Genomic DNA, 11905 nt, shown 5'->3' with positions numbered 1-11905 from the left:
TGCAATGTGGATCAGCACTCCTGACAGGACACATGGGGGGGATGCGACAGACTGTCTGTCAGACGCACCCCTAACCCATCCTCTCCTCTCTACCAACCTGCTCTATTCACCTCTCTGGTCTTTCACTCCAACAGGTAGGACTGGGCCACACTATCTGTGGAAAATAATCTCATATATTATCAATTAAAAGGATATCGTTAATGCAGAACAATGGATTTGTATGTACCTGAATTGACATCACTCATGTTACAAACCATTTGGGGAAATAAAGTCATTGTAAATCTAGAATTTGATAGGTAAACCAGGCGTACCTTACAGGCTACTTATTCCTCGCCTGCCGGTCAAGGAATTTCTGTTTTCTATCTGGAGGAATCTCCTCCAAACTGATGCCATGGTTACTTGCCCTGAGGAAAGTCAAAGAAAGAAGGCTTATTCGATTGGTAGTGCACACTGAGCACTCAGAATATCCCAGCATATGAAGCAACAAAAGCCCTGTTCACAATGACAACTGTTTTCAGCAACTGCTGGTGACAACCGTGTCTCAGTTTGAACTCTTAACACAGTTCTAAAATGTGGACAGGGCTAAATGACCACCAGGGTAATGTGTTGAAAGACTACATGTTTGCTGCCTGCCAGGCAGAGCGTTCATCACACATTATGTAGTGCAGTGGGAGACACAGATGAATTAAACATGGATTAAACAGGTGGTAGATGAGGAATTGTACATTTGGGTCAGCGTGTGAACTGAACCACGACACAATGGTCATGTCAGCAGCACATAGAAATAGAATGAGAAATTATGATTTAGAAAACTGTTAGTTCCAACCACGCAATCTGACAAATGGGTCAGCACATTATCAGTTTTTTCTCAATTATTTTCTGACATCTTATCCTCTATATCCACAGTGACTTAGCTAGATGAAAATCAACTGTTTTGACACAAACAGGGTTGCATAAGTATTACTGACAAGGGGGCTGGCAGAAGGACCCAGCAGGACTGAGAGTCAATGACAGTTTAGTTAGGGCAAACATAAAGCACAATGTAAATAGAGCAAGAAGGCATGTTAAATCTTACCCTGGAGTAAGGTCAGGCGGTATGGGCAGAACCTTGTCAAACCCAGCTCTCCCAGCCAACCAGTAAGTGTTTTCAACTCCCTTCCCCTGAAATATAAATAGGGAATAACAGAATAAGTAGTGAGTTAGATTAATTTACTGTTTGGGTCTTTCTGTCTTGTCTCTGTCTCTGTGTGTGTGTGTGTGTGTGTGTGTGTGTGTGTGTGTGTGTGTGTGTGTGTGTGTGTGTGTGTGTGTGTGTGTGTGTGTGTGTGTGTGTGTGTGTGTGTGTGTGTGTGTGTGTGTGTGTGTGTGTGTGTGTGTGTATTTACCTTCAGCTCTGTCATGCCCCTGGTGTCTACTTTGTAGCCCATTTTTAGTTCATGCAGGATATCGACTGTGCTCTGGTTGACATGGATTCTGTAAGCTGGGATAATAAACAACAATAGCAACCACAAAGGCAGCATTAGACTTCAAATACTCAAACACAGAACAAATTCAATGTAAACAATTACCATTAGTTATTTGTCTAAAGAGTATCAACATTATGAACTCATGCAGCACTCACATATCCTACATATATTTAGACTTTGATTCATTTATATGGTTGACCATATACTGATTTAGTGTAGAGCAACACAAGGTAATCTATTGTGTTTGAGCCCATATATTCACAAGAACATTTTTGACAGAAAGAGTCCATTGACTCTTTGTGCAGCAATTCATATCTATGGCCACTTGGTGGGAGTAGAAGTGAGATGTACTGTTCTCTTTTGCCACCTACAATAGTAATTACTTACTATAGCTACTATACTGTTTGCCCCTTACCTCTAGAAATACCCTAGATATACACTACCATTCAAAAGTTTGGGGTCACTTAGAAATGTCCTTGTTTTTGAAAGAAAAGCAACATTTTCGTCCATTAAAATAACATCAAATGCATCAGAAATACAGTGTAGACATTGTTAATTTTGTAAATGACTATTATACCTGGAAACGGCAGATTTTTTATGAAATATCTACATAGGCGTACAGAGGCCCATTATCAGCAACCATCACTCCTGTGTTCCAATGGCACGTTGTGTTAGCTAATCCAAGTTTATAATTTTAAATGGCTAATTGATCATTAGAAAACCATTTTGCAATTATGTTATGCAATTATGTTATGCAATTATGCACAAAACTGTTGTTCTGATTAAAGAAGCAATAAAACTGTCCTTCTTTAGACTAGTTGAGCATCCGGAGCAACATCATTTGTGGGTTCGATTACAGGCTCAAAATGGCCAGAAACAAAGAACTTTCTTCCGAAATTCGTCAGTCTATACTTGTTCTGAGAATGAAGGCTATTCCATGCGAGAAATTGCCAAGAAACTGAAGGTCTCATGGTGAGTAAGTATATATAAAACACAGAAAAATCCTGTTGTTAATGGCACTGGGCCTTTAAACCCTGAATTTGCCCACTAATTCCACTGATAGTCTTAAAGGATTAGTCAGCACTGCTTACAATAAACCTCTTTAGTGTTGCAGGCACACAAACTGCCATACACCTGTCCCTATCCTTAGTGGCCTCACACAGCGTGATTTCAGTGGTGACTGGCCAAAGAACGAATGTGAGGTACTCACACAACCCCGTAGACTCCATTCGAGAGGCTGTGTTGACAGTGTCCCCGAACAGACAGTACCGAGGCATCGTCAGACCCACCACACCTGCCACCACAGGGCCTGATGGACACAGACACAAACGCAGATGATACACATGCTGACATGTTGGTGTCATGTTGTGTTGCTGCCATGCTATGTTGTTGTTTTCGGTCTCTCTTTATGTAGTGTTGCGGTGTCTCTTTTGTCGTATTGTGTGTTTTGTCCTATTTTTCTATTTTTCTCCCAGCCCCCATCCCCGCAGGAGGCCTTTTTCCTTTTGATAGGCCGTCATTGTAAATAAGAAGTTGTTCTTAACTGACTTGCCTAGTTAAATAAAGGTTAAAAAAAATACAGAAGATCAGAAGCAACATAATTCCTGATTTATAACTTGTGATTCATGACTTATTCAAAGAGCCTACAATATGTCTCACAAAAGTCTCTGGAGCAAAGAAATAGCAAATTAACTTCATTTGATCAGTTTGATTGCAGAATATCTTTAGAAGAGACGTCAGAATATTTTTATTTTATGCCATTGTGTTATTTCTGAGTTGTCCTTTTTCATACCTAAAAGTAGCCATCTGTGTTACTAGAAATGTGTAAAACATTCCATATTAATTGGTAGGGTAGAGTAACAGGAAAGCATTAGGCAGTGGAGACTAATAGGATGACAGGGCTAAGTGGATGACATTTCACAGTTCCAGGAATATGTTCTAGACGGGGATCAGGTAAAAATACACTTTTGACCAATACTCTGACGTTAATGCCATGTTCCAGAGAATCCCAATACAAGGATTGAATGAATGTACTCATTCTCAGTTTTTTTTCCAATATAATGTAGCAAAAGTGTAGTTTGCTTATGTATTGAATTTTACAATTCATCTGTTGACTTTGTTGCTCATGCATGAACTGCAATCTATAGCAGTTGACCTCATGGACTGAGTCATTTTATCCATAGCTCCATCTATGAATTTGAGAGTAACATTTCTTCAGCCTCATGTAAGCACGAAATGGCATGTATTATTATTATTATTATATTATCACCCAGCTTTTTAGCAAACTAAGTAGCGGGGTTACCGTTTGGCTGAAAAACAAATGAAGAATTATGGCTTTAAAGACAAAAGGATAGTCAATCTGTCTACATTATGAACACTGATTCAGAGGATAACAATATGACAAATGATTTGAGATGGGTCACCCACCAGAGTGCAGGCCGATACGAATCTTGACCTTGACGTTAGGCATGTGCCTCATCTTGAAGGTTCCAATACAGTGGAGAATATCCAGGGACATGTTGGACATCTCAGCTGCGTGGCGTCTACCGTTCCGGTTTGGAACTCCAGAGGCTACCATGTACGCATCTCCGATGGTCTCCACCTGAAGTACACACAATCAATCAATGTTATATATCAATATAATAATATCATAATAATAATAGTCTAAATAGGTCCTGACTCTCGCTAAATTGTAGAAAGCAGATTATTCAGTTGACGTTCCTATCTGTCCTAGACTATGGCGACATCATCTATATGAAAGCAGCTGCCACTTCATTAAACCCATTAGATGCAGTTTATCATAGTGCACTGCGCTTTATTATTTATTATTAGTACTCATCACTGCATTCTCTACCAGAAAGTTGGTTGGCCCTCTGTTGTCACATAGGTTGATACATTCTTATGTTTTAATTTCTAAAGCCTTTTTACAAAAAGTCCTTTGGTCTCTACTGAGTTAGGGAAATCAGCTTTTAGTTTTCTTGCATCTTATTTGTGAAACAATCTTCAACATGTTCTTAAATGTGATGTTGTGGTGCCTCTAGGGCAATTCAGAAAGCTGATTGAGGAGCTTATTACTGATGAATGTGTTTGTTTTTTATGACCGTGTTTTTCTTTCTGCTTGCATTTTGTACTCATCTTTCGATGAGTGTATTTTATATAATTTATGTAAATCAGGGCTCATCTGTAAAAGACACCTTGGTCTCAGTATGACTCTGATAAAATAAAGGTTCAATAAAATAAATGAAATATCTTTATTGTCCCAATTGGGATTTTGTTTTTATCACATAGGAAGGAGTCAGTGACACAAACTCGTACACACTAAGAAATGCACCCATTTACTTCCAGGATTTGTATTTAAACTAGAACAAGCTTCCATTGCATCACTAATATAGGACACAACTCTCTTGCAGCAGGACAGGATACTCACCTTGTAGACATCATGCTGCCCGATGATGGCATCAAAGAGTGTGTAGAGATCATTGAGTAAGTCTACCACCTCAATGGGCTCGCTGAGTGCAGAGATGGTGGTGAAGCCCACAATGTCACTGAAGTACAGAGTGACCTCAGAGAAGTGCTCTGGTCTCACAGGCTTGCCCGTCTTCAGGGCCAGGCACACAGACCTATTGGGTTAGACAATACAAAGGAGTGGATAGAGGGATGCAGATGTGGATAGGATGGAGGTTAGGAGTGTAGGTAGAGAATAAATGACACGCAACCAATGGACGAAAACACTATATTCTCAATACAGTAAAAAAAATAAAGTGATGTCGCAAATAGACATGTGCAGCTTTTAATTTGAAGTGTCAGGAGAGGGGCACTGACCTGGGCAACATCTGGGCCAGCAGGTTATCAGTCTTCTTCCTCTCCACCTCCAGCTCCTCTGTCCTCTCCCTGATCAGGTCCTCAAGGTTAGTGGAGTACTGCTCCAACATACGCAGCATGGAGTCTATGATGTTGGTCTTCTTTCCCTTGGTTATACTCTTGAACTAAGGGATGAAAGGGAAAACATACAGCATGCAGTAAGGAGGGGGTGAAGTGTGTTACATATTACTGTAATATGGTTCACAAAAGCATGTCATTTTGAGTTCTTGTTAGGAGGCCTGGTTTCCGGATGGGGAGGGAGGATGCGGGCAGGTGGATGGGGACTGAGGAGGGATGGGTTTGGGTTATCTTAATATGCATTTCTTTGATTGTTTTTTTGTATATGTAACCCTCAATTCTTTTTTAATGACAAACCTAAATAAAAAGTTGGTCACAAAAAGCATGTTGTTTTGAGTTTTTGTTAGCTTGAGACAACGGTGTTCAGGTTTGTTGTGTTCAGGTTTGTGCGTGTCTATGAAAGTATATTTGTGTGATTATGTACAGTCAGGTCCAAAATTATTGGCACCTTTGATTAAGATGGGCAAAAAAGACTGTATAAAATAAATAATACAAATAATGAGCTACATTATATACTCAAAAATGTTTGTTTAACAAATAATAATATTTTTCACCCAAAAATATTATTGACACCCCTGTTTTCAAAACCTATCAATACCTCACTTTGCGAAGATCCACCACCATATTTTACATTAGGTGTGGGGTCCTTTTCTGCTTATGCATCCTTATTTTGACGCCAAACCCACCGCTGTTGTGCGTGGCCAAATAGCTCTATTTTCATGTCATCCAACAAATGCAAACCTCTGGAGTTTGCTAAACGGCATTGGAACCGGTGCAATAGAGCTCTTTGGCCACGCACACCAGTAGTGGATTTGACATTGAAATAAGGATGCATAAGCAGAAAAGAATCCCATACCTACTGTACAATATGGTGGTGTATCTTTGATGTTATGGGGGTATTTTGCTTTCACTGGTCCTGGGGTGAATGGCGTCATGAACTTGACCCAGTACCAGGACATTTTAGCCAAAAACCTGGTTGCCTCTGCCAGGAGGCTGAAACATGGCTGCAAGTGGACCTTCCAGCAAGACAATAACACAAACCACACATCAAAATCCACAAAGAAATGGTTAGTTGAACACAAAAATCTACATTTTGCAATGGTCATCTGTCTCTGGACTTGAACCCCACTGAAAATCTGTGGTTTGAATTTAGAGGGCCGCCCATAAGTGCAGACAAAGAATATCAAGGATCTGGAAAGATTCTGAATGGTCCAAGCTCCCTCCCAATCTCATACTATTTTTGGGATAAAGGCTCAGTGCTGTTATACTCGCAAGGTGAGGTATTGAAAGGTATTGAAAACAGGGGTGCCAATCATTTTGACCCCTATCTTTTTGAGAGAAAAAAATGTTACTTGTTAAACAAAATCTTTCTCTGAGTAATTGTATTAGTATAAAATAATTTTTAGCATACAATATAGTTCAGTATTTGTATTATTTATTTTATGCAATAATTTTGTACCTGACTGTATATGTGTAGCTTTGTGTATGTTTGTGTACAGTAAAGTACCTGTTTGAAGATCTCCTCGAAGGTGGGTCTCTTGTCTGGCTCCTCGCTCCAGGCCTGTTTCATGACCTGGATCACCTCTAGTGGAGCCTCATCCACTGACACAGTGGGCCGACACAGTGGTGGGGGGGATTTCAACTTACTGATGATCTCTGTCAAACACACACACACTGTCAACTTCTGATGCATTTTTTTGTGTGTTTTCAAACCTTTGGTGGTTCCTATGATCTCCAATAATTGTACTGTTCATATTCGCATGGTGGTCATCCTTCTGTATTTGTTTTACATCTGACATGAGGTTATGGTGGTATTGTTTGATATGAGTTCTCACCCTTGGGAGGCATGTCCAGCATGCAGAAGGGAGCACAGCGGGCGATGACCTCCTGCATGATGATGGCGAAACTGTAAACGTCCCCTGGGAACGATCCTCTCTTCATCAAACTGGAGTCCCTCAGTAGCTCTGGAGCCGTCCACAGCTGATCTGCAAGGTGGACCAGGGAGGGAGGGGACAAGAGAGGGCTGGTTTGTTTCACCTTCCTTCAAACATCTTGATTTTTTATTTCTTTTTTATTTTACCTTTATTTAACTAGGCAAGTCAGTTAAGAACAAATTCATATTTTCAATGACGGCCTAGTAACAGTGGGTTAACTGCCTTGTTCAGGGGCAGTTATTTTTTTTATTTTTTTAAAGTTGTCAGCTCAGGGATTCAATCTTGCAACCTTTCGGTTACAAGTCCAACGCTCTAACCACTAGGCTACCTGCCGCCCCATAAAAGGATCATGGTGATAAGAGTGAACATTACTAAGGCCATGAGTTTTTCGTGATCACATAACCTGACCAGGGGGGAAAACGGCACACGTGTCTTTTGTTCGTGTAATGACTTGGTAAATGATAAGGAGGAGGATTTGCTGACTCTGATATGTTCAGTGTAGTGTATGTGTCCTTATGGACTTACCCTCAGGCCTGCCCTCGTCAAAGTCGACGCCCTGGGTCGATATGATCTCGTTGAAGCCGTACTCAGTCACCTTCAGCACGAAGCGTCCGTCCACCACACAGTTTCGGGACTTCAGGCGCCCATGGATGACATCACGGTTGTGCAGGTACTTCATTCCCTGGGAGGGAAAGGAAGGATTGAGACAGAGTCTAAACAATGAGGAGAGAGATATAGTCAGACATGTCTATGAACGTGAGAGTTGTTTCCCTCCTTACCCTGATCAGATCCATCAACAGGGAGGACTTGAACATCCAGTCGAGGCGCATGTCCTCGTTGTTGAGAAGGTCTTCCAAGCTGCCCCTGGTACAGTGCTCTGTCACAACACCAAAGATACCAGAGTCGAGGAACAGGCCAAGGAACAGGTTGAGATTCTCATTCCGCATGTCCCTGAGCTGAGAGAGGGAGAGGACAGAGAGAGAGGTAGGTTATGACAGAGGAACAGTGCAGTGGCAGACAGATTCAATGTCTTGCTGTTTTGACTGGCTCACTCAGACAGTCACTCACCTTGGTGAAAATACTTTGAGTGCCATCACTGACACTTGACACAGTGTTTCCATTGGGACATTTCTTCAACCAAACCCAGTCACCCTAGTGGAATATACAGGTTTAGCAAATATTTATCTGGAAAACCCAAAATGCTAGGAACAAGGACACTAAACAGAGATATTTTTGTTCATTGCTGTTTGTCAAGAAGACAAGAGTATCAACATTGAGTGTGTGCATCATCACATATGAACTTGGTCCAGTTACATATTAGTACTATTTCTTACATGCAGGGCATCAAACATTTGAATATTGGATTGCTGTCTCTGTCCTTTTACAGTAGATTCCCCACATTGACATGTGACCCACCTCAAAGACAGCGACGTTGGAACTGTCAGGGGTGGAGCCAAAGTAGCTTCGTCCCGACACTGAGTGGCGAGGCGTCTTCACGTCCAGCTGACTGTTCACCATACTGTCCTCATTCAGCTTCTACTTACAGAGAGAGATTACAAGGGCTTCAGAATAGACAGTCCATCAAAGATAAGGGACTTTAAACAGACACAAACTCTCACACACACACACAAATTGGCCCTTATGGTATCATAGACCTCACACTGACCTTTTGGCTGGTCTGGGTATTGATGAAAATCAGGTCATCCAGATTCAAGACTACTTTTAAGGGCCTTCCTCCTCCCCCTGATCCTCCAAAGATAGTTCCAATCTGGCCACCTCTCCTGGACAGACACAAAGGGCAAGACCACAAAACATCAGTAACCTCATTACAAACAAAAGCATGTGTTCAACGCAGAAGACAAAACAGGCAGCTGATTGACACACTCCTCAATGTGTTTGAGCTTAACTTACTTCATATAAAAGGCAGCTCCACCTCCAACCAACCCACAGAACAGGATGAACAGAAAGAAGATAGTACCTGCGTCCATTCCTTAAGGCAGAGAGGGAGTGATAAAGAGAAAGAGTTTGAGGGAACACGAACCTCATTTTACCATAGGCTACTGGTACATCACTGACCCCAATGCTAGATCACCTACCCCAACTGCAGGTGATGTATGGACTGAACCAGCAACGGGAGTCTGTGCTGGGGCTACTGCCAGCAAAGTGGATGGAGCGCCCATTGTACTTGACCGCCCCAAATTTGCCAAGGGTATGGGGGGCTTCCAGAGTGTGTGTCATGTAGAGTTTGTCTCCCCCGTCAGAGTCCAGTACCACGTAGCGAGCCAGCATCCCCAACCCATCTTCATCGGATGAGATGTGCTGGTTGAAGCCCTCAAAGTCAACCCCTCCATCGCTCTGGAGCATGGTCTCCCCATCCACCCAGCGCCCAGCCACCATGCGACTCTTCTCTACCGCATAGGCCATGTAAAATATCATGTTGTAGATGGTGCCGAAGAATGGAGACACCTAGGTCAGGGGAGAAGAGTGGTGACAATGTATCAATCATTGATCTGACCAGCTGTTATTGAAGAATCTGTCTGTAGACTCTTTAGACTGGCAGTAGGAGTTCTGATGATGGTAAGCAGGGAGTACAGGAATAGATCAATTTACCATTGCCAAGACACTGACAAACCACTGGTCATTATCATCAATACTGAAACATTCCAACAACATTGGTTTTAAGGTTTAAGAGGTCCAAATACCTTAAGGTTACCTGTTTCTGAAGAACTACAACTCAGTAGGACTGTTGTGCAACCAAATGTGCTTGCTACAGTACTGCATGTCCATGGCATGTGTGGCTAATGATGAATGATGACTAGATGAATGCCTCAGGAGCTGTGCTCTGGGATGTCTCACCTGATCTGGTGGAGTGCTGGTGCGAATCTCAAATTTCTCCTGAGCATCTTTGAAGCTTTCATAGAAAGTGTTCTCACCAGAATCCATGGTGATGGTGAGAACTCCATCGTAGGCTTTTCTCAACAAGCTGTCATTGGTCAGAGCATGAAGGTTTGTGCCCTTGGGCAGCGAGTATGTGAGGGTGTCGTAGGGGATGAAAACATAGCCGCGGTCTATCATACGCATGTTTGAGGCAGAGGTTAGGAGCTGATACTGGGCGTCACCACCGATCAACGCTGAGTGCATGCACATGATGACCACTGCAGAGACAGAGAAGGGAGAATGGAGGATGAGGAGGAGGAAAGTAAGAAGGTAGTAAAGTTGGAAGTAGGGGACAGAAGAAGGGAATAGAATAGACCATTATTAGTCATTGCAGTGTGGCAGTGTGTTATAATGGAATAGATGACAGTAAGTCACACATTCACACACACAAACGCATGCATGCACGCACACACATAAACAAACACACACATAAACAACCACATACAAATACGCATACACACCTCTGACACGGTCTAACTCCCGTATCCTTTTCAAGGCCTTTGTGGGCCCATCCTTGTCCGGCTCCATGGTGACCACATTGATAACCGGCAGGCCCAGGGCCATAAGAGAGGCTGCCAGCTCGTGTCCTGTAGCCTCCCACAGGTCAGCCTCTGACGTCACGATGACCACATGGGCCCAGCGGAAGTACCGCAGCACAGAAAACAGAACCCGGGAGGACAGAGGCAGGGGCCTGTGAAAGGTGGGATACTGTCCATCCTCCATGTTTGGTTTCAGACAACCCCAGGACAGAAAGGGCTTATTCCAGTTTTTCGCAAACAGAGCAGCCGATGAGCAGTAGCCTGGATTAGTAGGGCCGAGGAAAGCCGAGCCATAGCTTTCCAGAGAGGAGAAGCGGGCCAGGGCATTGGATGTTTTACAGTCCTCGTTGACGAGAGTATAGTCGTACCAGTAGCCTTTCTTAGTGTAGGGGTCCATGTTGAGGCGGGCGGTGGCCAGGCGTGCAGCCAGGTCAGGGAGGGCTTTGGAGTACATAGGGTCACATGTCCAGGGCCCAATTATGGCCACAGTGAAAGTGGCGCCCCAGGCCTCACAGGGTAGATAGGTGGCCATCAGCAGGGGCAACATCAGCCAGTTTCCCCACGAGCTTCTGGAGCGTAGCACCGCAGATGACGATGCGGGGGTCAGACTGTTCATTGTTTTTGTATCCTCTGTCCTTCTTTGTCTCCTTCTCTCCCTCATTAAGGGATCTTGTGTCCATCGTGGGTGGTGGGAGAGGTTGAGGAGGAAACTAGAGTTTCTGTGAGATGCCATTGTCCCAGAGGGCTTCTATCTAGAGTCAGACACCACAGACGAGGAATGGAGGGTTGGAAGTGACGGAAGTGTGTGTGTGTGTACGAAAGGGATTTTGCCCCCTAGCACTCTGTAGGGCATTAGCCCAGAGCTGTGAAGGTCACCTCTGGATTCCCAGCCATCACTGCTTCCATGGAACATATGAGTGAGAGAAAACAAAATTAGACATATTGAAGCATATTTTATCTTCTGTCTCAATTTTCTAGGACAAAGCTCTGTCTTTGTCGGTGAGCTACAATGTCATCAGAAGCTCAGAAATGCACTGTTTCCATAATAATTGTATTATCATTAATATAGTTTCATTACATAACATATAAA

General features: G+C 43.0%; 1 protein-coding gene across 1 annotated transcript; it reads right to left on the bottom strand.

Moving 5' to 3' along the window:
* Positions 1-319: 319 nt before the first annotated feature.
* On the bottom strand, positions 320-11548 carry LOC120043799 (retinal guanylyl cyclase 2-like). The gene is made up of 18 exons (XM_038988365.1): positions 10738-11548; positions 10196-10494; positions 9436-9805; positions 9251-9329; positions 9006-9120; positions 8756-8875; positions 8408-8491; positions 8119-8295; positions 7865-8021; positions 7241-7390; positions 6913-7061; positions 5289-5452; positions 4894-5086; positions 3894-4068; positions 2677-2775; positions 1386-1480; positions 1076-1161; positions 320-404 (listed from the first exon to the last, which is right to left on the bottom strand). Exons 1-18 carry the CDS (start codon positions 11546-11548, stop codon positions 320-322), a joined length of 3408 nt encoding a protein of 1135 aa, XP_038844293.1.
* Between the last annotated feature and the right edge of the window lie 357 nt (positions 11549-11905).

Source organism: Salvelinus namaycush, chromosome 3 (assembly GCF_016432855.1).
Source record: "Salvelinus namaycush isolate Seneca chromosome 3, SaNama_1.0, whole genome shotgun sequence".
Taxonomy (NCBI): domain Eukaryota; kingdom Metazoa; phylum Chordata; class Actinopteri; order Salmoniformes; family Salmonidae; genus Salvelinus; species Salvelinus namaycush.
The sequence above is the reverse complement of the archived record's forward strand: the minus strand, read 5'-3'. Positions and strand labels throughout refer to the sequence as shown.

What these genes read in the sequence shown, in the direction of transcription:
- LOC120043799 (XM_038988365.1), bottom strand. Translation starts at nt 11,548, where the DNA reads ATGGCATCTCACAGAAACTCTAGTTTCCTCCTCAACCTCTCCCACCAC. An exon ending in TGACGAGGGCAGGCCTGAGG is followed by an intron (nt 7,391 to 7,864) that starts GTAAGTCCATAA and finishes TCCACCTTGCAG; the next exon opens with ATCAGCTGTGGACGGCTCCA. An exon ending in TCGAGGAGATCTTCAAACAG is followed by an intron (nt 5,453 to 6,912) that starts GTACTTTACTGT and finishes TTCATCCCTTAG; the next exon opens with TTCAAGAGTATAACCAAGGG.